General features: G+C 42.8%; 1 protein-coding gene across 1 annotated transcript in view; it reads right to left on the reverse strand.

The window, feature by feature from the left end:
- Nucleotides 1–27,984, reverse strand: part of LOC138440547 (uncharacterized) — a 68,107-nt gene that overhangs the window by 14,685 nt on the left and 25,438 nt on the right. The window contains exon 3 of the mRNA XM_069590261.1: nucleotides 1,051–1,208. Within this exon, the coding sequence (XP_069446362.1) occupies nucleotides 1,051–1,208 (158 nt within the window). The remainder of the gene's footprint in view (nucleotides 1–1,050; nucleotides 1,209–27,984) is intronic.

The following is a 27,984-nucleotide window of genomic DNA, read 5'->3' on the forward strand; positions in this document are numbered from 1 at the left end:
TATTTTGCATTAAAAATACTAGAATAAATGTCTTATCTTCTTGGTGCAGAGCTTTTTTTGAAGGCAAAAATTGATGCTTCATCATACTAACAGTTCTCAAAGATTTTAAAACAGCATCTTGGACATATTAGCTATCCAATAAATATCTTCCCCATGAATTGAAATACAATTACTTTGCTGTCCTCATGTTTCCCTGTTTGTCCTTTAAAGAAAAATATGCATTTCAGCACACAGTGTTCCACAAACAGAGACAGTATATTCTTTGCCTAGAAGGTTTCAGACCTAAGGCTGTCTTTACAAATGGAGTCCAAATTCTCATAAAGAGATATGACATCCTTCTAAACACCGTTGACCCATTTTTGGGCCACTGTCTCCCTTACCCCGTTCCATCCCACCCCTCACCATAAAGTAGCAGTGTGTACACAACAGTCCTGAGCTGACTCACTGGATTGACCCATGACCTCCACTTCCACGGGGACACGCTGAATAATGATCATAAATTGCTCAATGTGTAGAGTTCGCGGGCCACCCTCTTAGAACGCCTTCACACTTTGACCCTCAGACTGGGTGATATGCTTACAGATTGTCAGCTGTGTTAATTCCCCCAAGAACCTATATTATGAATGATGATGATGATGAATTTTGTTCATTTCACTGTTAAATTGTAACCCTGCTTTTAATACATTATTTTTATTCCTTTGACTACCCATCCAATTAGCTTAAATATATGAATTGTGTAACTTCTGGGGAAGCCAGATGTGACCTGTGGCAGCAGTGAGCTGTTTTAGAAAACTCAGAGAACTAAGGTAATTAAGTTAGATGATACATCTGTTTGTTTTTTGGAGATTCCGTTAGGAAAAAAAAAAAAACTGGCAGAAATATGAAAAACTCAAACTTGTCATACACAAGAAAAAGATAGTTCATTGACTTGTGCTGTGAATTTTCTGTTCCCTTTTTCATTTCCAACCCCAAGACTCTGTCAGATTGCTGTTGAAGATGCATTTCCCCCACTCCGAGCGAAACTAGTAAGATGAAAGAATAGTCAATTACCTTTTGAATTCTTGGTTTGAAGTTGCGCAGAGGCAAAAAGTTCTATTTCCAGACTGAGGCACACAGTTAAACACAAATGGTTTTCCCAAGCTGCTATCAATGCCAACTTCTGCACCTTCTAATTTTATCACCTCTAGAGGTGAGCATTTTCCTTCATCCTGTAATTGATAAGGAAGAGGTTCAGCATGGGCACTGCAGCTAAGCAGATAAGGGAGAAAATGAGAGAGGAAAGGAGGACTAAAGTTATTTTTCTGAACTGATTGTTCTGAAATGAAAATAAAACCCAAATGAGCTTTTGTAGATTATGCTGTCTGTGATATATTACATCAAACTCAAAATTTCCCACATCCTTTTTGAATCGCCTCTATTAATATGCATTTCATTTATGCCAACTTTAGAGAGTCACTCATCATTCATATCTATTTTTTCCCATCAGAAAAAAAGAATATAAAAAGAAATTGATATTACAAAACATATTCATTTGGTAGTATCTAGTTAGTGTCTATACATAGCCTATATTCCATACTTACTGTGTGTTATGCCCTCTTCTAATTTCATTACATCTATTAATTGATTTATTGTCACAAATGCTTATCAGGTAGTTACTTTATCTTTTTATTTTTATTATTTTTTAGCAAGTCAGGAAACTTGCAAAGTTTAGAGAGAACTTGCAGCATAGAGTGAATAAAGAATACTTTTCTTAAAATGACAGTAGTTTGAAACTTGTATGCAAAACTAAAATCAGGTAAATATTTCGCTATTTGTATTTATTTTACTATTATATGTCAAAATATTGCCTGTGTCAAATTTCCTTTGAGTCTGTTTGCAATCAGTTGCTACCCTTACCTTTCCAATCACAGGCAATCACAGATCTGTTATCAATCTGTACAAACTTGCCATTTCTAGACATTTTATACAAGTAGAATCATACCCTATATGGTCTTCTTTCTCTTAGTGTGATCTTCTCAAGTTTCATCCATGTTGCAGTTCTCATTGGTATGTCCTTCTTTTTTCTTGCTGAGCTACATTCTACTTTATGGATATGTCTCATTTAGTTTATCTATTCACGAGGTGATGGGGAGTTTTCTTTCCAGTTTTGGGCTAATTCAAATAATGCTGCTATGAAAATTTGCGTTCAGGTCTTTGTGTGGGCATATATTTTCATTCTTTTTGATAGATTACTAAGAGTGACATTGCTGAGCCATATGGTAATTTTATCTTTAACTTTGTAATAAACTGTCAAACAGTTTTCCAAAGTGGCTGTACCACTCCTACCAGCAGTGTATGAATGTTCCAGATTTTCCTCACCTCATCAATACTCTGTACTGCTTGGCTTTTTGATAATAGCCATCCTACTGAGTGCATGGTGGTATTTCTTAGTGGTTTTAACTTGCATATTACTAATGACTGTTGATGCAGAACACCAACTAGCCCAAAGGTTCTCAACCAATTTTAGGTGACGACTTCCTTTTGAGATGCTGATGAAAACGCGACACCTCTCCACACACCAAAATACATAAATGTATAGATGTGAATTTATACACACATGCAAAAATTTCTTGCAACTCAGAGGAGGGTAGATGCAAAGATATTTTCCAACTAAAAGTAATATCTCTTATTTGTATGGCACTTTAGTTTATAAAACATTCTCTTTTACCCTGTCTTTTTTACTCTTCACAACTACTCTGTAAAGCAGGAAGCTAATGTTATCCCCATTTTCTAGAAGAAGAAATGGAGTTTCAGTGAGATGTCCCATGGTTATATGGAAACAGATTTAAGCACTGGCTTTCTGGCTGCGTCTTCCACACTGTATCTCTCACACATCTGGCTTCTGGGGCCATGCCTCTTAGAGTCAGCAGTTGAAAGCTGCAATATTTATGTTTTAGGAGGCAGAATATTTCCTGAAGCCATGACCTTTCCTGGAATACAGACAGAGATCTAAAATTTTGCTCTGTTTCAGTAAATAGAAAGAAAGTAGCACATCTTATAACAATTGTATATGGCCAATAATATGACATTAGAAACCAGGAGAATATATTTTCATTTGCTTTAATCAGGGTAAAGAATTTGCATGCCTATAAAGAGCAGCTAATTATTTATATTATTTTCCCAGGAGCATCTTAAACTGCAAAAAGAAATGGGGAAACATCAATAAAGCCTGGAGATTTTATTCTATTAGTAAGGGACAGATGTGCTCGTTTGCTAAGAGCAAATACTCAGTGGGGCTGCTTCCCTTTGGACCCATTAGGCAGATAGGGTGATATGACATGTTGGGCTCTTGATATCAGCACTCTTAGTTAACTCTGAAACTACCAGTGTCTTCCTCCATCCTTTGCTGTGGGACAAGGCAAAGGAATGCACCCCTGCGGCATTTGACACACATCCAAGAATAGCACCTGAAGTGACCTTGCCTCTACTCAGGTTGCGTCTGCGTCAGGAGAATGAATGATCGGTGAGTGGAGTAGATTTAAAATAAAGGCTGGTCTCTTGCACTGACGGGGGGAACATAAATTGACATAGCCACTATGGAGAACAATGGGAAAATTCCTTTAAAAAAACTAGGAATAAAACTACCATATGACCCGGCAATTCCACTACTGGTGATATATATACCCTGAGAAAACCATAACTGAAAAAGGCACATGTACCCCAATGTTAATTTCAGCACTATTCACTATAGCCAGGATATGGAAGCAACCTAGACGTCCATCGACAGATGAATGGATAAAATAGTTGTGGTAATATATACAGTGGAATATTACTCAGCCATAAAAAGGAATGCATTTGCGTCAGTGCTAATGAGGTAGATGAACCTAGAGCCTATACACAGAGTGAAGTCAGTCAGAAAAACAAACAGCGCCCATTAACACATATATATGGAATCTAGGAAAAATCTAGGAAAATTCCCTACGTGCAGGAATAGAGACACAGGTGGAGAGAATGGACTGTGGACACTGCAGGGGAAGGAGAGGGTGGGATGAACTGAGAGAGTGGCATTTAAATGTCTGCATTGCCATGCGTGGAATTTGCTGGTGGCACAGTCACAACTGAGCAACTGAGCACACACACACGGGAGGGAGGCTAAAGGAGGAGGGGATATATGTGTGGTTGTGGCTGATTCGCGTTGTTGTGCGACAGAAAGCAACACAACATTGTTTAGCAATTATCCTCCAATTAAAAATTAAAAAAAAAATCATTTCAAATGAGGGCTGCTATCTCTTACTATCCATCATGGCCCAGATTCCGTTTTTACTAATTTAAGCTGCCGCCTCGTTGCCCTTGAGTATGAGCCTGCTGTAGCCCTGGGAGCAGCTGCAATCGAAGTGTGGACACAGCCGGTGTAGCAGGCATGGGTGCCTTTGCAGCTCTGCATAGTCATCTTACTCTTTCCTCTAGATTTCCCCAGACCAACACCTTAAATTCCACTCTCATGGAGGTTCAAGGGTTGGAAAGAAGTCTTCATTCAGTCTAAGCCTAATTCTGCTTAGACTGTGGTTCCCCAATCCAATGTTTTCTAGAGATAAAGAACGGCTGAAATCTCTTTTCTGTCTTACTGCCATGCCTGGGGTTTTTAACTCCTCCCTTAAGCAAAACTCAATCCTTCAGTTTGGCAATAATTCTTAAATAGGTTCAGTCTGATTCCTTCCTTCTGGCTCTGCCAAAAGTTTCCCTTAAGCCAGGAGTAGAAACAATGAAGATTTCTTAAAGACTTTGGCTTTCCCGCAACTTTATATTCTCCTTTCCAAGGCATGGAAAGGCTCTAGCTCCGTTTTTCTATTCCTGAGCCAAAGCATGAAGCAGAGATCCAGCTACTTCCTGTGTGCAGGACTGATTAAAATAGCAGGGACGCTGAAGGGATTTACCAACAAAATTTTTAGCGAGGTCCAGAAGCTATCTACTGAGAAGAAAAGAACTTGGATTGTTTATGCCATATGGCCTTAGATAATGCTGACATTATCTATCTTGGAAATAAGATTTCTACAGCAATAATCCCAAAGGTCAGACTGCTCAGAGAAGGGAAATAGTAAAAAACAATAATGACAAAAACCCAACCCAGAATGAATCCACTTCTAAATTCAATTATTTCTATAAAGAAAAATACAGACAAGGACATTTGGGTCTGTCTGCAACTTGGGCTCTCTGATAAAATTGCCTGCAGATGTTTTGGGTTATTTGTGTTCCTCAGAATTTTGGTTTGAACACTTTAGAAACTTTTTATTCTTGTTGCTAGGCCTCTTTATCTAAGAGGAAAGAAAAGGCTGGGACGTTATACCAACGTGGCTCATTTTATCTGAAGGCACAGCCATGAAAACCCACAAACTAAGGAGGAGGAAAATGGCATCGTTAACCATGAAAAAGAGTTGATCCTCAGTGGGTAAAACAGACCCAAGATGAATTTAGAGGGAAAGAAAGCATGTCCTAAAGCAATGTATCGCATGAAAGGGTGCATGAAATACACACTTCAGGCACTGTATTTAAAACTAGCAAATTGAAGCAAAATTGAACAAGGAGTGTCTCTCCTTATTAATGATTCTGAGAGCACTTTATCTCTAGGCAGCTGTTTGGAGGCAACCCGGACCACTGGTGACTGAAAACCATCACTCTGTGATAGCTATAAGATGATCTCTGTTCATATACTACCTAATAGGATGAGGCGAGCAGCAAGGCCTGCAAAGGCAAGAAGGAAAGATACGAGCGCTTTCGCTTTAGTGATCTTCGCTGTCTTTGTCCTGTGAGTAAATAGAGGTCTTCACTCTGTTTAAAGACTCAAGGCCCTCACTACACAACTCAAGATTGTTCCATAGATGAAAGTGTTAGTTGCTTAGTCGTGTCTGACTCTTTGCGACCCCATAGGCTGTAGCCCACCAGGCTTCTCTGTCCATGAAAGAATACTGGAGTGGGTTTCCATTTCCTCCTTCAGGGGATCTTCCCGGTGCAGGGATTGAACCACATTTCCTGCATTGCAGGCAGATTCTTTACCACTGAGCCACAGGGGAAGCCCTATGATATAGAAACATGTATGCATATATTCGGAGAAGGCAATTTGGAGAAGGACCCACTCCAGTACTCTTGCCTGGACAATCTCAGGGATGGGGGAGCCTGGTGGGCTGCCGTCTAAGGGGTCGCACAGAGTCGGACATGACTGAAGTGACTTAGCAGCAGCGGCAGCAGTGGCAAATATTGTTGTTGTTGATTGTCGCTAAGTCATGTCCAACTCTTTGCGACCCCATGGACTGCAGCACTCCAGGCTTCCCATGTCCTTCTCTGTCTCCCAGAGTTTGCTCAGACTCATGTCCATTGAGTCGATGATGCCATCCTACCATCTCATCGTCTGTCACCTCCTTCTCCTTCTGCCCACAGTCTTTCCCAGAATCAGGGTCTTTTCCAGTGAGTTGGCTTTTCATATCAGGTGGTCAAAGTACTGGGGTTTCAGCTTCAGCATCAGCTCTTCCAATGAATATTTAGAGTTGATTCCCTATAGGATTGGGTAGTTTGATCTCCTTGCTGTTCAAGGAACTCTCAAAAGTACTCCTTGCACCACAATTCAAAAGCATCAGTTCTTTGGTGCTCAGACTTTTTTATGATCCAACTCTCACATCTGCATATGACTACTGGAAAAATCATAGGTTTGCCTATATGGACCTTTGTCCCCAAAGTCCCTGATTTTTAACACACTATCTAGGTTTGTCATAGCTTTCCTTCCAAGTAGCAAGCCAGTTTTAACGTCATGGCTGCAGTCACCAGCTGCAGTGCTTTTGGAAATGGAGAAAACAAAATCTGTCATTGTTTCCACTTTTGTCTCCATCTCCTTGCCATGAAATGATGGGATTGGATGCCATGATCTTAGTTTTTTAAAATATTGAGTTTTAAGCAAGCATTTTTACTCTCCTCTTTCACCCTCATCAAGAGGTTCTTTAGTTCCTCTTCAATTTCTGCCATTACAGTGGTATCATCTGCATGTCTGAGGTTATTGATATTTCTCCCAGAAATCTGGATTCCAGCTTGTGATCCATCCAGCCTGGAATTTCTCATGATATACTCTGCATAGAAGTGAAATAAGCAGGGTGACAATATACAACCTTGTCATACTCCTTTCCCATCTTTGAACCAGTCCATTGTTCCATGTCCAGCTCTAACTGTTGCTTCCTGACCTGCATACAAGTTTCTCAGGAGACAGGTAAGGTGGTCTGGTATTCCCATCTCTTGAAGAATTTTCTACAGTTTGTTGTGGTCCACACAGTCAAATGCTTTAATATCGTCAGTGAGGCAGAAGTTGATGTTTTTCTGGAATTCTCTATCTTTTTCTATGATCCAGCAGATGTTGGCAATTTGATCTCTGGTTCCTCTGCCTTTTCTAAAACCAGGTTGAACATCTGGAATTTCTCAGTTCACATACTGCTGAAATCTAGTTTGAAGGATTTTGAGCATTACCTTGCTAGCATGTGAAATGAGAGCAATTGTATGGTAGTTTGAACATTCTTTGTCATTGCCTTTCCTTGTGATTGGGATGAAAACTTACCTTTTCCAGTCCTGTGGCCACTGCTGAATTTTCCTACTTTGCTGACATATTGAATGCAGCACTTTAACAGCATCATCTTTTAGGATTTTAAATAGCTCAGCTGAAATTCCATCACCTCCACTAGCTTTGTTCATAGCAATGCTTCCTAGTAATGCTTCCTATGGTCTTCTTGACTTCATACTCCAGGATGTCTGGCTCTAGGTGACTGGTCACATCACCATTGTGCTTATCTGGGTCATGAAGATCTTTTTTGTATAGTTCTTCTGTGTGTTCTTGCCACTGCTTCTTAACCTCTTCTGCTCTGTTAGGTCCTTGCCGTTCGGTCCTTTATTTTGCCCATCCTTGCATCAACTGTTCCCTTGGTATTTCTAATTCCCTTGAAGAGAGAGATCTAGTGTTTTTTCATGCTATTGTTTTCCTCTATTTCTTTGCATCGTTCACTTTAGAAGGCTTTCTTATCTCTCCTTATTCTCTGGAACTCAGCACTCAGTTGGGTATATCTTTCCCTTTCTCCTTTGCCTTTCACTTCTCTTTTTCTCTCAATAAGTCCTCCTCAGTCAACCCATTTGCCTTCTTGCATTTCTTTCTTTCTTTCTTTTTTTTTTTTTTGGGTATAGTTTTGGTCACTGCCTCCTGTACAATGTCATGAACCTCTGCACATAGTTCTTCAGGCACTCTATCTACCAAATCTACTTCCTTGAATCTGTTTGTCACTTCCACTGTATAATTATAAGGGATTTGATTTAGGTCATACTTGAATGGTCTAATGGTTTCCCCTACTTTCTTCAATGTAAGCCTGAATTGTGCAATATTGAGATCATAATCTGAGCCATAGTCAGCTCCAGGTCTTGTTTTTGCTGACTGTACAGGGCTTCTCCATCTTAGGCTGCAAAGTATATAATCAATCTGATTTTGGTACTGACCATCTGGTGATGTCCATGTGTAGGATCTTCTCTTGTGTTGTTGGGAGTGGGTGTTGTTATGACCAGGTGTTGTTATGACCAGTATGTTCTCTTGGCAAGACTCTATTAGCCTTTGCCCTACTTCATTTTGTACTCTAAGGCCAATTTTGCCTGTTATTCCAGCTATCTCATGACTTCTTACTTTGCATCCCAGTCTCTTATGATTAAAAGGATATCTTTTTTTGGGTGTTAGTTCTAGAAGGTCTTGTAGGTCTTCATAGAACCATTCAGCTTCAGGCTTGGATTACTATGATGTTGAATGGTTTGTCTTGGAAATGACTTGAGATCATTCTGTAATTTTTGAGATTGTACCCAAGTATTGCATTTTATACTCTTCTTGACTATGCGGGTTACTCCATTTCTTCTAAGGGTTTCTTGCCACAGTAGTAGATATAATGGTCATCTGAATTAAAGTCACCAATTCCTGTTCATTTTAGTTCTGTGATTGCTGAAATGTCAGTGTTCACTCTCCCCATCTCCTGCTTGACCACGTTCAATTTACCTTGATTCATGAACCTAATATTCCAGGTTCCTAGGCAGTATTTCTCTTTACAGCATTGGACTTTACTTTTGCCACCAGACACACCCACAGCTGGGGGGTGTTTCCGATTTGCCTCAGCCTCTTCATTCTTTCTGGAGCTATTTCTCTGCTCTTCCCCAGTAGCAAATTGGATCCCTACCAACCTGGAGGATACATCTTCTGGTGTCATCTTTTTTTGCCTTTCATGGGGTTCTCGAGGCAAGAAACAGGAATGGTTTGCCATTCCCTTCTCCAGCAGATCATGTTTTGTACAATGCATGTATGTGTTTTTTATTTATCTATGTTTTCCTCTTTGGGAAGGCAAGGATGGATGGATGAAGTACAGAGCAGAAAGTTAAGCAAGCATGTAGGTCAGGCCCTTGTTTTTAAGAGGTACTGGGTGCCTTGTCAAAGCTTTGTGAATTTACTATTTCTCTTTTGATTTTATCAAGACATCGAGCAGTGCCCTCTACAATGCAGAAGCTTTGTAGTCTGGATAAATGTATGGTTACTGTTCTTTCTCTGCTTCTACAATGCAGTCTAGCTAATTTGAGACATCAGCAGAGGTAACTGGCTGCAAACTCAGAATTTCGTGCTTTTCTTTTCAGTTTGCCTGGAAGGATGAACCATTTTTTCAGAGTGATAAATACATGCTGGCAACACCATAGTGTTTCCTGGCACCAGGGAGACACTGGGCTCCAGAAAACACGGGCGGCTCTGGGGGCTGAGGGAGTTCATCAACACCAACACGTTACGCTGCACTCAGACAGACAGGCTTCCTGCTGGAAGACTAGCCAAATGGAAGGATGCTAATGGTGTTGGGGTCCTGGCTGCCTGGCTTGGCAGATCTGAATACACTTCTGGCCTCAATCATGTCTCATTTGTCAACATTTTCCTTGGCTCCTGAACCATCCCTTAGAATATAACAACTGCCGTGCAATAGTTTCACTTCAACAGAAAAACTGTGAAGGAGTGAATCTGAGTCATAGTCATGACCTTGTTCAAAATTGTCCAAGAGTCACCAGGCTAACTGTAAAATCAAGACATTCTACACCTTAAACGCTACAGTTGAATGCTTGTCTTGCAAGGTTTCTGTCTGAGCTCAGTGTGTTGCTAGTTTGTAGGTGGATTCTAGGGCCAGACCAGCTGGATTTGAATCTTTACTGCACCACTTATTAGGTCACTTACATGACCTTGGGCAAGTTACATCACCTCTCTGTGCCTCAATACCCTTCTGTATAAAACAGGGTTGCCCTAAGGATTGTGATATTATCTGTGTAGTGTTAGGAACACTGCTAGGCACTTTATAAGTGACCTGTACATGTTAACTTTCATTATTCTGTAGAATTTGATGAAAGTGAAGAGTAAGAAAGTAAAAAAAAAGAATAAGAGGCTTTTATTTAATATGGGTGACATGATAACTTTATTTAAGGAAAGTTCCTATACATGTCTTTATTTTTTTCTCCTCCAAGACTTAGATGCTGCATGAACAAGGGGTAAGACTTAATCTCTCAGAACCTGGGTCCTCGTTTGAAAAATGGGGGTAATGACACCTTTGTCGGTGAGGTGCATAACTTGTTAAAGGAAGTTTCTCTCTCACAGCGGGGGTCAGCTTTCCGTTTAAGCACGAATGAACCATCCCTGCTACATCCCCAGGACCCAGGGAGGCCGTGCAAGTGAAGCCCCTGCTCTGGAAGTGCTGGGGGTGTATTGCTGGGTAGAGAGCCAGGCTGGGTGGGGTGGGGTTGGCGTGGAGGGAGCAGGCTGCAATGGGGAGAGCCTGGGCACCTTCAGTGTCGTGTCTTGGAGGGGAGTTGTGATATCTCAGGGGAGGCTTCTGTGCCTGGATTCTGGTCACTTGGGTGACAAAGCTTGTTACAGGCTCTGATTTGGAGGATTTAGTCCTTGCCTCTGGTCACACTCGGACTGGGACTCTGGACTACTCTTCTGCTTATCCTGTAAAGGAGTTCTCTCTTTAGCACCCACCTTCCCTCCCTTCCACCAACGCTTACTGAAGCGTGTCCGTACCTACTGCCAGTCGTGCTAGGCACTAAGGACCTACAAAGACTTCAGTCTTAGGTGCATCTCCTAGTCTTCAGCCTCTCAGAGTGAGTTCTCAACAGTTCCATAGCCCCCTTTCTGGACATGTTCTGAGACTCTGGAATTTTCCCAATTTTCCTCATGATTCTGTTCCCTTGAACTGTCTTACCCAACCTCTCTATTTCATCCCAGCTGACATCCCTTTGATCCGAGGCCTTGGCCTGTCATGACTGTGTCGCTGCAGCAGCCTCCTGGCCGAGCTCTGACGCCAGTACAGTCTTGATGAGGTAATCCACATTGTCTGATACTGCGATGGAGGGTCTGCCCGTGGGACAGTTGCCAATTTATTGCCTCTTAGTTCCTAACTTACCCTTCATTCCCTGACTCCTGAAAATGGAGCTTGAACCTTCAAATATTTCGCCTTTACCAGATGGCTTGATGTAGTTCAGCTTTGCCAGGACAGAGCACTGGAGAGACATCACACGAAGGGGTCTTCTTCCTGGATCCTGTGGATTGTTCCAGAGGACCCAGAGAGTGCTTTATTTTTCTCCACTCCTCAGCCCCAGAAGTTTCTGCCCATGCTGAGAGCTTGCGGGATGCAGCTTCCCTAGGGGACCTCGGCTCTCAGTTTGGACTGCACTGAAACCTGTGCTTTAGCCAAAGTTCCTCCCTGCACACCTTCTCCTCGGTCCTGTGAGAGTGGACTTCTAGGGAGCTCCAGACCACTTGGCTGAGGCACACGAAAGTCCATTAGGTCCCTCCAGAGGGAGGCATCTTCAGGACCCATCAGTAGCATACGTGGTGGTACCCCGGCACCATCTATGCACAGCTTGCCAGCACTATGGACATTTGTTTCTGCGGATGCTGCAATGCAGATGCTGGGGAGCTGTTAACTTTACTGTGTGACTTTTGTCTCCTGAATGGATCCAGACTGATAAGACTCAAGGAAACATCAAAATATGCAAACAAGTTTCTCCTGCTGATTGCCAATCCCCTCTACAAACAGGCCTCATCGTTTCTATCAGATCCCACCACTAGTCTTCAAGGTCTCGGGAACAAACCACTCATTTCTTCTCTGTGTATGCTCAGGTTTCCCTCACCATTCATGCCCTCCCGTCTCTAGTCCCCTAAATCATATTCTAGCCATCCTTTGAGGTCTAGTTCAAATTCTTCTTCATTTATGAAGTGGTTTTTGCTTTTAATGGCTTCACTGGTGACTCAGCTGGTAAAGAATCTGCCTGCAATGCAGGAGACCTGGGTTCGATCCCTGGGTTGGGAAGACCTCCTGGAGAAGGGAATGGCTACCCACTCTAGCATTCTAGCCTGGTGAATCCCATTGACTATATAGTCCATGGGGTCGCAAAGAGTTGGACATGACTGACTGACTTTCACACACACACTTTCACTTTTTATAGCCATAATCATAACCATTCTTTTCTTGCAAAGCATGCCTGTACTGTATAATTATGTAGTGTCCCTTGTGGTTCTTTTCTTTTTGGCTAATAATTTATTGAGATTGAGTTCTTATCACACACGAGGCTGTGTGCTGTGCGCTTTCAGTCATTTGATGTCTCATCTTGGAGATTCTCTATCAGATACTCTGTGAATGGGTCTATGTGCTCTCCTAACAGTCACAATATAATTAAATTTTTTCTTCTTTCTCTGGGGTACCAAATCAGAGCTATGCTCCATTGTTCTTTTAAATTTTTGGTGCACAGTATGTGGGACTTTAGTTCCCTGACCAGGGATTGAACCCATACCCCCTGCGTTGGAAGGCAGAGTCTTAACCACAGGAGAAGACCACCATAAGCAAGTTTATAAACAGGGGTAGAGATCATGTAACATATGCCAAATCCCTGTGAGAATTTTCTCTGTGCATTTGGAAATTATGGTGGCCTTCTGGTTTAATATATTTAGTAAATAACGGCAGCCTTCTCATTGAACTTGCTTCCATCACCCGTGCACTATGGAACCCCAGGCAGGTAATAAAAAGAGTCAGAATTCCACCTGCTCTTTGCAGTAGTTGCTTTGTTATGTCCATAGCCTTGACTGGCAGTTTATAGCAAACCCCTTTCTGTTCAGCCTCAGGAAATCTTCTGAATGGCTCAGACTTTTGAGAAAGGGAAAAGAAATTTTGAGCATCCTACTAAAACTAATGTGCATGATTTCTTAATGCCATTGGCCTTGTCTGGAGTGAAAACTGTGAAAGTCAAAGTGTTAGACGCTCAGTCATGTCTGATGGTGTCCTGGACTGCAGGCCGCCAGGCTCCTCTGTCCTTTGGATTCCCCAGGCAAGAATACTGGAATGGGTTGCCATTCCCTTCTCCAGGGGGTCTTCCTGACCCAGGAATCAAACCCAGGTTTCCTGCATTGTAAGCAGATTCTTCACAATCTGAGCTATCTGGGAGTGGGAATCTAAATGGTGAAAAACTGATCCTGATTCTTTGCATTCAGAAAGACTGGTCTTAATTCTGTTGAGTTCAGCGAGGTGGGAAAATCATCTCACTATGACAGTTATCTATATTCTACAAACAAAGAAATGGGAGCAAATGAGGTCAAGTAATTTGACCAAGGAAATGCAGCCAATGGGTGGTAAAGCCAGGGCGTGAACCATGGCACACACCTAACCACAGCATGAAATTGTCTCCATGAAATGAGATTTATTTCATAAAGTTAAGATTTCCTACCTGCCAGGCTCACATTCACCTGAGGAAGTCAGGGATATTATTATCCCCCTCTTGCAGTTCAGGAGGAAGGCTTGGAAAAGCTCACTGAGTTGCCCAATTCTGCTCAGGCAGGAAGTTAGCAATATTGAGGCCTGGATCCAAAGCTGGTCCTCCTCATCTGTCATTAGATGAACTGTTCCATGTGGGTGCTATGGACCAAGGTAGATACCAGCTCCACTTGGGCCGACAGTGTGTGTTTTTTCACAGATAGTAGGTAACACGGTGCTCACCTACTTCCGGTAAGCTTCCGGTGCTTACTGGAAGGATCCAGAGGAAGCAATTGACTGAAACACCAAATGATCCAGCTGGCCAGCTGTTAAGAAGCCTGCGGACCTGGTATCTAGCATGACAGTTTCTTCTGCCACAAGTTTCTGGTGTTCTGTTGTGTTTCTTCATAGCTATAACATAAACTCTCTAGGGGTAAGTCTCTCTAGTTCTGTTTTCAGGAACATTTCTGTGTCTCTGGAACAGTGTGCACTTATATGGCAGCTTTAGCCTTCTTTGAACCCTTGAGGCCCCAGCACAGTATAAGAGTGGCTTTGGAGGACATGCTGCTCCGGACAGATGATGGTGGTGACAACGGTCAGACCCAAGGGCAGGCTTGTCTTTAGACTACGTGAAGATGGTGCTGCGTGCTCTGAATGCTGGTGCCCTGGGCCTGAGCTGTTGCTCAAACGTCCTTCAAGCATGAGCTGTTACCCAGGAGTGGAAGAACACAAGGGGCCACTTATGTCCATTCAGGGAAGGACCATGCAGAGTGCCTCTACACTGTTTGCTTTTAATTCAGAGATCTCATTGATTACTAGTCCTTCTCCCATGATATGAGCAAAGAAAAACAACATAATGGAAGAGGTATTCTAATCACTGACCAGAACAAAGCTTTGGGAGGACGGGCAGGTTTAATTTGTTATTCTGTTCCATGTTTGCACAGAAGCAGAAGAATTGACTGGGCATTAATTTTTCTTTCATTGGAAAAACACTTAAAACTTCTATGCTAAATGGTATTTTCTTGTAAAATGTTTTAACTCTGTGAGCTCTATTTGATTCTGTTCACACAGATTATTATTATTATTATTTAAATGGAACTCTTGCAAGGAGAGTCAGACATGACTTAGCAACTAAACAACCCATCTTTATAGTTTAAAGATACTGTTCTTTGGATTGGAAAACTGCAATTTTATTGGAAGTATTATTGAATATAATAATATTATCTTATTGCTTACCTTTAATTTTATGCCTGTTTTGTTTCAAGGATTATGCTAGATGCTTTATAGATGTTTATTTAATTCCAACATTATCCCTCTAACATCTGTGTAGATTCTTTTATGCCAATTCAAACTGTGCAAATTTGGAATAGTATTATGTAAACACCAGGCACGAAGTCAGAAATAAGGTGAATATTGTTAAATTAAATAGGAAACCGAGAATTTTGACACACATGGGCCAAGACAACTCTGTTCACTCCATTGCCATGAGGTGGTACTGCTTTTAGCTGGCAACTTGAAGTTCTTTGTCTTCAATACCATCAACTCTGGGAATGCATTCCTGACATAAAATGCACTTGTATTGTAATCCCAGACAGCATATGACAGTACAGTGTCTTTGTATATAGGGAATGATCAGAAAATGATCATTTAATGGATCTGAACAGGCTAAAAGAGGGTATGGTCAGAAATAAGCTGATCAATCCCTCACCTGTGTAATGTGAGCCTCTCCTTTTGCATTTCTAACTGGGGTTGCAAGCCAACTTGTGATGTCCAGCTGAATACCATTAAGTATTTTAACTTCATTTAACTTTATCCTCCAAATCTTGCTCTTGGTTTCTTTCCCACTTCCCCACCCCTCCCTGTCTTCAGAAAAATAGCATATGTGTAAGGGCTTTTGAATATAATCTTTGACTCAATGGGCTTGAGTTTGAGCGAACTCTGGGAGATAGTGAAGGACAGGGAAGCCTGTCGCCCTGCAGTGCGTGGGATGGCTGAGTGGGACACGACTGAGCAACTGAACAGCAACATTTTCAAATAACTGTAGATTCATAGGAAGCTGAAAAATAATAAAGACAGGTCCTATGTGCCCTGCCCTCAGTTCTCCCCAATGGCAACATCTTATAAGACAGTAGCAGCACATGTGGTTTTGAAGGGCAGCAGCTTACCAAGTTTAAGTTCTGGGGAAAAGCTCTACATGGAAGCCCTCTCCTCACACCCCAACCAGAGCAGGCTTCAGGGGCATAACCCCTGAGCCTTTGCACCAAGGCTCACAGCAGAAGGGTGCAATCAGCATCTTGAAATTCTTCAAAGATTTGATCTTTGAATTTGCATTTTTAGGTAAAGTTGAAGAAACAGTGGAGCACGCCCCCGGGGCTTGGAGCCTTGGCTCATGGTGGTTCCACCTCCTGGACTCTGAGGGATGGGGTGTCGACCTCCGCCTCTTCTGCTTCTGCCCTGTGCCCACTGCTGCCTTCCCCGCTGGGCAATCCTGGGTGTGGGTGCCGGATTGCTGGGTCAGTGGGGAAGGCGTCTGGGACCCGTGAGGGTTTGCATGTGTCTGGCAAGTATCCGTGTTCTTAAGGAGTTATTTTGTACTAAAGAACAAATACAAACCACTGCAACAAGTCAAGACAGAGATAGCTGCAAGAAGGAAGATGCCTTTACTCCGCATTTTGAACAAAGGGCCTGTCATTTCCATTTTGCACTGGGCCCCACAAATCATATGGCTAATCCTTCTGAAAACTGTTTTATAGCCCAGCCTCTTACAAAAAATCCTAGGCATGAAGATGAATATTTATCAGGAAGTAGGAAGCTTTGACTAAAGCACAGGGGTGTATTTGTGTGCCGAAGGTATAAATGGTTCCCACTAATGCCAGAGAAATCTTCCTAAAGCACATTCTTATCAAGTCAGAGACTGTGCTAAACCCCTTGGGGCTTCTGTTCATAGGCCAGACTCCACAGCTGTAGCCTGACCCTAGGTTCTCCATAAATAACCTACCTCATTTTATCTTCTGAATTTCAGGGTTCAGTAGACCTTGATTCAAATTCATGCTTGCTTCCAACTCAATACAGTTCATGCTTGTGCCATTTTGTTTTTCAGAAATGCCATTTTACTCAGTCTTTGAAGCTCAACTATCACTTCTCTCCTAAAGCTCCCAGTCTGTGCCCATCTCACAGCCTTTGCACTTGTTTTCTCTGCCCGTATCATTCTTTCTCTAGTTCTTCTGCCTTTTCTAATCAAATTGCCAACATCTGTTGGATCATCAAAAAAGCAAGAGAGTTCCAGAAAACCATCCATTTCTGCTTTATTGACTATGCCAAAGCCTTTGACTGGGTGGATCACTACAAACTGTGGAAAATTATTCAAGAGATGGGAATACCAAAACACCTGACCTGCCTCTTGAGAAATTTGTATGCAGGTCAAGCAGCAAGAGTTAGAACTGGGCATGGAACAACAGACTGGTTCCAAATAGGAAAAGGAGTACGTCAAGGTTGTATATTGTCACTCTGCTTATTTAACTTATATGCAGAGTGTATCATGAGAAATGATGGGCTGGAGGAAGCACAAGCTGGAGTCAAGATCTGAGAAAAATATCAATAACCCCAGATATGCAGATGACACCACCCTTATGGCAGAAAGCAAAGAAGAAATAAAGAGCCTCTTGATGAAAGTGAAAGAAGAGAGTGAAAAAGTTGGCTTAAAACTCAACATTCAGAAAATGAAGATCATGGAATCTGGCCCCATTATTTCATGGCAAATAGATGGGGAAATAGTGGAAACAGTGGCAGACTTTATTTTTGGGGGCTCCAAAATCACTGCAGATGGTGACTGCAGCTATGAAATTAAAGGACGCTTACTCCTTGGAAGAAAAGCTATGACCAACCTAGACGGCATATTAAAAAGCTAAGACATTACTTTGCCAACAAAGGTCCATCTAGTCAAGCTATAGTTTTCCCAGTAGTCATGTATGGATGTGAGAGTTGGACTATAAAGAAACCTGAGCACTGAAGAATTGATGCTTTTGAACTGTGGTGTTGTAGAAGACTCTTGAGAGTCTCTTGGACTGCAAGGAGACCCAACCAGTCCATCCTAAAGGAGATCAGTCCTGAATATTCGTTGGAAGGATTGATGCTGAAGCTGACGCTCTACTACTTTGGCCACCTGATATGAAGAACTGACTCATTTGAAAAGACTCTGATGCTGGGAAAGATTGAGGGCAGGAGGAGAAGGGGCTGACAGAGGATGAGATGGTTGGATGGCATCACCGACTCAATGGACATGAGTTTGAGTAAACCCTGGGAGTTGGTAATGGACAGGGAGGCCTGGTGTGCTGCAGTCCATGCGGTTGCAAAGAGTCAGACACAACTGAGCGACTGTACTGAAAGAACTGGATTGTTCTTTCTCTAGGCCTGGTACAGTTAGAGCCATCTCATTGTTCAGAGAGGTCACCTGTCTGGAGGGGTCTACCTGAATGCCTGCTCTAAGCTGCTAACCTTCACCCCATCCCATCCTATTCCTGTTAATCGCATTGATCACTTTTAAAATTAACTTTGTATACTTAATATTTTACTAGTGTAATGATCATCTCTCCCCATGAGAGTGGGTACCTTTGCCTTTTTCACTCTGTATCTTCAGGCCTCAAACTTTGCCCAGCAAATAACTGGTAGTTCCCAGGTGGCGCTAGTGGTAAAGAATCCGTCTGCCAATGTAGCAAACGTTAAAGACATGCATTTGATCCCTGGGTCAGGAAGGTCCCCTGGAGGAGGGCATGGCAACCCACTCCAGTATTCTTGCCTGGAGAATCCCATGGACAGAAGTGCCTGGGGGGCTGCAGTCATAGCCTCGCAAAAAGTCAGACATGACTGAAGCACTGAATAACAGAAGGTTCTTCTCCTTCTTCCAAACACAGGAGTACATTGTATTATCTCCTCTTCTATGCTATTACCTTCTTGGGGTTGGTTGGGAGGGATGATTTGTTCTTATCACTCAGGACGCCTAGCAGAGACCTAGGCTTCAGCAAGTCTTCACTGAACGCAGACATAAAAAACAAATGGTGCAGAGGCAGAGCGTTTCTTTCTCTTTCAGAACAACCGGACACAGCATTAAAGCAGAGAGATCAAAACTAATTGCTGGAACGAGAAGTAGGTGCCATTTAGCAGTCACGGCATCTGTACTAAAGGCGGCCTTGGGAAAGCGTGTAATCAGCTCATAACACACGGTGTCCAGGGTGACCTCTGTGGTCATCCCTGTGCCATTCTCTTTAGGCTGTTGGTTGCCTCTGTGGCCTGTGGGATGGAAAGCTTCCCAAAATAGAGAGCAGGGATGAGGCTGAAGTCCAACAGGAGGGAATCAGAGCTAGAAACCACCTTGTCGCCCCACATCAGGCTGTTCTTTCAGCAAAGCACTTTGTTTTCCATCCTCGATAAAAGTGGAGGTATTCACCTCGGGCTGAGGTGAGGCCTCTGGAGACCCTGAGGAAGGTGAGATGTGGCATTCATCTCCAGAGGGGCAGGTTTGGGGCGGAAATGGGACCATGAAACAAAATGGCGGGCATAGAAAAGCCACGGTGTGATGAGTGCCGGGTGTTCCGGGCCAGGAGGACGTGAGGTTCTGCCCAGCTCAGCCAGGAGGAGGCTGCTTGAGCTCTGCGAGAAGAGTCTGGAGCCGCAACGACCCGTGGGCCGTGGGGAACAGAGTGCACAGTGCGCGAGGCCAAGGGGCTAGGTCTGACAGCAAGGGAGGACGCGCGCCATGTTTGGAAACTCATGTGGACGACTTCCTCTTCCGGTCCCCCTTCAGAGAGCGCCTTGTGAAGCCTCAGCGCCCCCCCCCGTGGACACTCCCGCAGCTCGTGAGGAAGATGACAAGGACTCCCGCTCTCCCTCCCGTGTGCAGCACCCCTGATGGCAGCCTCTCTGCTGAGAGGACGGAGCTTGGCCCCCGGTGCTGATGGAGGGAGGTGTAACCACGTGGGGTGGTGGAGCTGGTGTTGGGGAGGTCCTTGAGGGGAAGTCCTGCAGGCCAGCTCCTGGGAGGTCTGAGGGCTGATTATTTCAGTTTTCTTCCTGGGAAGGAAAGGCCTCTTGTGTGACAGGGCAGCCCTGTTGGTCTCCTGTGGGATTTTTCCCCTTCCCTGGGTCTGCAGTTCCCAAGCTGGTATTTCAGATAGCTCTGCAGTGAGAAGGCAGTGGCAGAGACCACAACCTGAAATCTGGTAAGTAGGACTCACGATCTCACTGCAAACAGCCAAGAGGCGCCCTGGCCTGCAGACTGTAGGAGAACAGTACTCCAAGGGGTTGGGCACACCGTGCTGGGGGTACAAAAACTGTCACATTCCTCCTCTTTTCCACTCTGGAGAAAATCCTTCTTTTTAATTCTTGGAAGGAGGAAATTCTGTGGAGCCTCAAATTAGACCACAAGTGCACATTTATCCCCTCAAAGGCATCCACTTCAGTGCCCGCTTCTATTTTTGACCTTGGCGTTTTCCTTCTTTATGACAGTACAGAACCAAAGAGTGTGCCTTTAGACTTATTCAGTCTGGGCTCTGAGCTGTTTTCCCCACTGGCTAGATGTTCTGATTTGTAAGTAAATTATGTGTGTGTCAAATCAGTACCTAGTAGGGCAGTACTTGCTGTCTAAGGCTGATGACTCTAGAGTGCCAGTGGTACCCAGGGGTTCCAGCACCTGCCAAAACAAAGGATGGTTTAGGAGCAGAGCTTGGCAAGTCCTACCATCCCCATCAATTCGTTTCCTATTGCTGCTGTAGCAAATCGCCGTAAACCCAGTGGCTTAGCATGACATACATTGATTCTTTTTAGGTCTACAAGTCAGAAGTCAGAGATCATGTTCCTGGGCTAAAATCGGGGTGTTGGTAGGGCTGCCTCCCTTGTAGATTCTCTGGGCGAGAGTCCGTTTCTTTGCCTTTTCCAGCTTGCATTCCTAGGCTCACGGCCCAACAACACTTCAGTCTTTGCTTCCTTTGTCGTGTGTTCTTTTCCGAGTCTGGCTGTCCTGCCTCCCTCTTACAGGGATCCTTGTGATAACATTGGATAATCCAGGACTCTTCCCACCTCCGTATCTTTAGTTAATCTCCCACCTCCTTATCTTTGATCACCCTCCCACCTCCATGTCTATTGCCATGTAAGGTAATAAATTCACAGGTTCTGGGAATTCAGATGTGGAAGGCCTCATTATTCTACCTCGTGCATCATGACTCTCAGCTGGCGGAGATCCATCCATGACTTCCTGTGACAAATAAAACCCACTTTCCAGTACAAGACTTGCAAGGCCCTGCCCGCTTCTCCAACCAGCCTTTTCCTGGCCCTCTGTTCCTGTCACCCTGGCCTGTGCCTGCTCCTTGTAAAACCTCAGGCCATTTTGTTTTGAAGATCTTGGTGGTGGTTGCTCTCTCTGGTTCAGTTTCAGTTCAGGTCACTCAATCGTGTCTGACTCTCTGCTACCCCATGGCCTGCAGGACAGCAGCCCTCCCTGTCCATCACCAACTCCCGGAGCTTACTCAAACACATGTCCATTGAGTCGGTGATGCCATGCAACCATCTCATCCTCTGTTGTCCCCTTCTCCTCCCACCTTCAATCTTTCCCAGCATCAGGGTCTTTTCCAATGAGTCAGCGCTTCTAGATCGTTCTTCTTTCAGAACCTCACAAAACTGTATGTTCTTTTATTCTGGATCTCATCCTCTGGGAGACCACTCCTGGGAAATCTTTTTGAAAGGAGCCTTCACCCTGGTCACTAATATCATACTTGGTAGTAAAATCAGTTATGTATTTGTCATCTCTCTCGCCACAATGTAAGCTCAGTGGGAGCAGGCACCATTCTGCTTAATCAGCAGGATCACCAGTGCCTACCATGATGCCTGGCAAACAGCTGGCATTCAACAACTCTCTTTTTACTGAAACAGAGGCATGATGATCCTAGGGACAAGGTCAGCGTGAAGCATCTCTCTCCCCTTTGTGTATGCTGTTGCCTTTTCCATTCGTATGTGATTTACAGACATCATAATTGTCTAAGATTTGCAGGAGACCTGGGTTCGATCCCTGGGTTGGGATGATCCTCTGGAGAAGGGAACAGCTACCCACTCCAGTATTCTGGCCTGGAGAATTCCATGGACTGTATAGTCCATGGGGTTGCAAAGGGTCAGACACGACTTAGCAGCTTTCACTTTCACTTTGCAGGTATATAGCAGAAGCGTTTCCAGTTATGGAATCTACTTTTTATTTTAAGGAAGAAATCTAACATTAATTATGCAGTTGTTGGTATTTGAGCTAAGACCTTTTGTTACTTCATACTCAAATATGCCCTGAGTGTCAAGCATTGTGGGTCCCACTTAACAGAAGAAGAAACTGAAGCTTATGTTAAATAACTTGTCTAAATTTACAAGGCTCGTAAGGAGTGGAGTGGAACCTGAATACAGCTTGTCTGACACCATTACCAAACCCAGTACCATTGCTGCTGTACATACCTGCATATCACAAACAGTGTAGTCAATACAAAAGAGCTTTGACTGGGGGCCTAAATTTACCTTCGGATGGTGGTGGTGTTTTAGTCACTAAGTTGTGTCTGACTCTTGTGACCCCATGGACTGTAGCCTGCCAGACTCCTCTGTCCATGGGATTTCCCAGGCAAGAATACTGGAGTGGGTTTCCATTCCCTTCTCCAGGGGAACTTCCTGACCCAGGGATCGAACTTGGGTCTCTGCATTGCAGGCAGACTCTTTACTGACTGAGCTGCAAGTTCAATTCAGTCACTCAGTCGTGTCCAACTCTTTGCAACCCCAGGGAAGATTACATTCTGATGACACTTAGTAATTGTGTATGTAACCTTGAGCAAGTGCCTTAATATTGGTGAAATTTAACTTCAATATCTCGTATCACTGTTAAAAGAGTAAATGACATAAGATGTGCCAAGTACCTAATCCAGTGCCTGGAAGTAAATTGAATGTTGACCACATGGTAGATCTGAAGTAGTATTAGCAGAAACCTTCCACTCTAACTTCTTCTTCAAGGTGTTTTGCTTCCTGTTTCCTTCTAATTTAAGGGAAACTTGAGAAAGAAGCTTGAAAGAAATGCCCCTGGTTAATAGGGGCATTGGGTTAATAGGGTCAATAGGGCCGCTGGTCTATATTTTCATCATTTCTTCCTGTCACAAATGTTCTCAAGCTCAGCTTCACTGAAACAGGTTTTCCCATCAATACTGAATATTTTTTAACTCAAGCTTTCAGGAGCGAGTAAACACTTGTCAGTGGTGAAATGCAGTTCTCGGGGGGCAACATCTCATCGAGGATGCTGAACGCCGAAGAATGAAATGGTCTCCCAAGTGGGTTAGAGAAAGTGCCCCGAGACCCGGCAGTGCACTTTTTCATAAACTGCCCCCCTAGTGGAATATTTTTGGAAAGATATGCTTTTCCTACCCACCAGGAGGGTTAATGAAGCTTAATAACTTAAGCTTTCCTGCTAACAATTTCTTTTCCAGATACCGCTTGATGTTGCCATGTTTAAAAGGCAAGTCTGTTAAAAAATGTCAATATGAATATGTTGCTTAAAGTCTCCAGTGAGTCCTTTCAGAATGAAGCCCAAACACCTTTCATTGTTCAAGAAATCTCTCTACCATCTCATCCCAACCTACCTGGAGAGCTCCATTTCTTGATACTATTTCCCATTCCTTCAGCTGCTGCCTCAGTACACCCTCCACTTCGTGGAGAACCTGCCATTAGTCATCCTTCACTCTCAGACTGGGAGATAAGCATGAGGACATGGGCATGTTTTTGTTCACAAGAGCACTGTGAATGACATCTGCATACTTTACAGATCAGAAGGTACTTCCTAATGTGATTTGAATCTCACCAGTCCAAGATCTGGATTGACCAAACCCGTGGGTAGTAAAATATCTTTATAGGCAGCTAGGGTGGTTGAGAGTCCCTTGGACTGCAAGGAGAGCCAACCAGTCCATCCTAAAGGAAATCATTCCTGAATATTCCCTGGAAGGACTGATGTTGAAGCTGAAGCTCCAATACTTTGGCCACCTGATGTGAAGAACTGACTCTTTGGAAAAGACCCTGATGCTGGGAAAGATTGAAGGTGGGAGGAGAAGGAGACAACAGATGATGAGATGATGGATGGCATCACTGACTCAATGGACATGAGTTTGAGTAAACTCTGGGAGTTGGTGATGGACAGGGAGGCCTGGTGTGCTGCAGTCCATAGGGTCACAAAGTCAGACACGACTGAGCGACTGAACAGAACTGAGAACCCTGCAGTGAACAAATCTATAGGCAGCATTTTCCAGCAGCATTTGCTCACTTCCTGTCTCTGTGTCACATTTTGGTAATTGTCAAAATATTTCCAACTTTTCCATTATTACTATATTTGCTGTGGTGATCTATGATCAGCTCTCTTTGATACTACTATTGTAGATTTTTAGGACTCCATGAAGTGTGCTGATGCAAGATGGCAGACTCAATGGAGAAATATTGTGTGTGCTGTGATTGTCTCCCCAACAACTGTTTTCCCCATTCCCCCTTCTCTCTCCCTCTCTTTGGTCCTCCCTATTTCTTGAGACACAACAATATTGAAATTAGGCCAATTAACAATCTGACAGTGGCTTCTAAGGGTTTAAGATAAAGGAGGGTCACACATCTTTCACTTTAAGTCCAAAGCTAGAAATGATTAAGCTTAATGAGGAAGGCATGTTGAAAGCCAAGACAGGCCAAAAGCTAGGCTTCTTGTGCCAGTTAGCAAAGTTGTGGGTACAAAGGAAAGGTTCTTACAGAAAACAAAAAATGCTACTGCAGTGAATACACAAATGAGAAGAAAGCAAAATAGCCATATGCCAGTAGGGAGGATGTTTTAGTGGTCTGAATAGAAGTTCAAACAAGACACAAGATTTCCTTAAGCCAAAGCTTAATCTAGAGCAAGGCCCTACCTCTTTAATACTATGAAGGCTGAGAGAGGTGAGGAAGCTGCTGAAGAACAGGCTGGAGCTAGCAGAGGTCAGTTCATTGGGTTGGGTTCATGAGGTTGAAGGAAAAAACCATCTCCAAAACATTAAAGTGTAAGGTAAAGTACTAAGCGGTGATGTAGAGGTTGCAACAAGTCATTTAGAATATCTACCTAAGATCATTAAAGAGGGGCTTCCCAGATGGCTCAATGGGTGAAGAATCCATCTGCAGTGCAGAAGATGCAGGAGACCCAGGTTCACTCCCTGGGTTTGAAAGATCCTCTGGGGAAGGGCATGGCAACCCACTCTAGTATTCTTGCCTGGAGAATCTCATGGACAGAGGAGCCTGGAGGGCTACAGTCCATAGGGTTGCAAAGAGTTGGATGAAATTAAAACAGCTGAGCATGAATGAATGCACACTAAAAAACAGATTTTCATTGTAGATGAAACAGCCATCTGTTGGCAGAAGATGTATCTAGGACTTTCATAGCTAGAGAGGTTCAGAAAACAAACTGACTTGCTAGGGGTTAGTGAAGCTGGTGACTTGAAGTCAGTACTTATTGATTGTGCTGGAAATCCTGCAGCCCTTAAGAACTTTGCTGAATCTACTCAGTCTGTGTGCTATCAGTGGAATAACAAAGCCTGGACAACAGCATATCTGTTGACAACACAGTACATTTAATATTTTAAACCCACTATTGAGATCTCTCACTCAGAAAGAAAGAGTCCTTTCAGAATATTTACTGCTCATGGATGATGCTGGTGGACCCTGGGAGTTGGTGATGGACAGGGAGGCCTGGCATGCTGTGGTTCATTGGGTCACAAAGAGTTGGATACAAGTGAGCGACTGGACTGAACTGAACTCACAATGCACCTGGTTATGCAAGAGTGCTGATGGAAAAGATGGCAATGACGACCCTGTATGCAAGACAGCAAAAAAGACACAGATGTGTATAACGGACTTTTGGACTCAGAGGGAGAGGGAGAGGGTGGGATGATTTGGGAGAATGGCATTCTAACATGTATACTATCATGTAAGAATCGAATCGCCAGTCTATGTCTGACGCAGGATACAGCATGCTTGGGGCTGGCGCATGGGGATGACCCAGAGAGATGTTATGGGGAGGGAGGTGGGAGGGGGGGTTCATGTTTGGGAACGCATGTAAGAATTAAAGATTTAAAAAAAAAAAAGAGTGCTGATGGAGATGTATGATGAGGTTCATGTTATTTTTATGCCTGCTAACACAGCATCCATTCTTCAGCCCATGAATCAAAGAATAATCTAGACTTTCAAATCTTATTATTTAAGAAATACACTTCATAAGTCTCTACCTGGCAAAGATAATATCTCTGATGGATCTGGATAAAGTCAATAGAAAGTCTTCTAGAAAGGATTCACTGTTCTAAATCCCATTAAAAACAGTTGTGATTCATGGGAAGAGTTTAAAATATCATTAGCAGAAGCTTAGAAAAAGTTGATTCCAACCCGCATAGATGACTTTGAGGGGGTCAAGACTCCAGTAGAGGAAGTAACTGCAGAGGTGGTGGAACTAACAGCAACAAAAACATTAGAATTAGAAGCAGAGCTTGAAGATGTGACTGAATTGCTGCAATCTCATGATAAAACTTTCACTGATGTGGAGTTGCTTCTTATGAATGGGCTAAGAAAATGGTTTCTTGAGATGGAATCTACTCGTGGTCAAGACTGTTGAAACAGCAAAGGATTTAGAATGTTACACAAACTTAGTTGGTAAAGTAGTGGCAGAGTTTGAGGTGATTGACTCCAATTTTGAAAGAGGTTTTACTGTGGGTAAAATGCTGTTACACAGCATTGCATGCTACAGAGAAATCATTCATGAAAGAAACAGTCAGTTGATATGGCAAACTTCATTGTTGTCTTATTTTAAGAAATTGCCAGAGCCACTCCAACCTTCAGGAATCACCACCCCGATCAATTAGCAGCCATCAACATACAGGCAAAACCCTTCAACAGCAAAAAGATTATAACTCATGAAAGGTTTAGATGATGTTCAGCAATTTTTAGCAACACAAGTAATTTAACTAGGGTATGTATATATTTTAGACATGATGCTATGTCTAATGATTGCACACTTAATAGACTACATGAAAGTGTAAATATAATTTTTATGTGCTCTGAAATACCAAGAAATTATTGTGATTCACTTTATTAGGATGCTCACTTTATTGTAGTAGTTGGGAAACAAATCTATAATAACTCTGAGGCATGGCTGTGTCTGTATTAGTTAAGTTTCTTTCAAGCATAAGTTATAGGGCTGTAGGCTGTGAATTCAATACTAATGAATCAACAATATGTATTAAATAAGAATATTTAAACAGAAACCCACAGAAAACCAGGTTATGTATTGAATGATTGATGAAAACATGACCAGAGGCCTTGCGGAACCTAGCCGTGTGATTTCCCTTTAGTATTCACTAATTCAGTGTTTGCAGTGACTTCACAGAACATAAGTACTGAGCCTAAGAAGAATGGTCTGTATTGTTTACATTTGACCATTTAACAATGAATATATTACATGTATGTTAGTTGTTTAATCAGCACAAACTATTAGAATAGGTATCTTTGCAAATATATAAACATTAAAAAAAAATTCTGGCAACTTGTTATTTCCTGGTAATTTTATATGGCCCAATTGTGGTAATTTCATTTGCTTTTGCTTTTATAGCTCTTTGTTATAGTCTCCTAATTTTATGTCAATTTTGTGAAAAACAACTAAACACAAATTGTCAAAAACTAGTGTTGTCAGTATTTTATTCCCTGGGTACTTGTGTCAGACCATTTATAAGTCTCAGGAATCTCCAATTACATTTTTGTTTGTATTTAACTTCAGTTGGTTGAGCCTTTTGAGTAGTGATCACAAGATAACATGATTGTTGTGGTATTGATAGAAATCAAATACATCTTTTAATTGTAGGGAGAATGACATTCTTAGTGAACCAGAAAGGGCTGTGCCAAGGTGCCTCTTGTGAAAACTCAGAAATAAGAGCCCCAGGGCTGTGTGTTCATGGTCCAGCAGGAAAATCTAGCTCCAACTCCATGCTGTAATATAGAGTTCCTTACATCTCGGACAGTTTAATATTTTAGAAAAGATCTGTAGAGAAAAGTTATTTTTCTTCAGAATTTATTTTTAATAATATTCCTTAAAAATAAATTCTTTATTTTAATTTATCATTAGTTACTTTCT

This window comes from Ovis canadensis, chromosome 5, assembly GCF_042477335.2.
Source record: "Ovis canadensis isolate MfBH-ARS-UI-01 breed Bighorn chromosome 5, ARS-UI_OviCan_v2, whole genome shotgun sequence".
In the NCBI taxonomy this organism is placed as follows: Eukaryota; Metazoa; Chordata; class Mammalia; order Artiodactyla; family Bovidae; genus Ovis; species Ovis canadensis.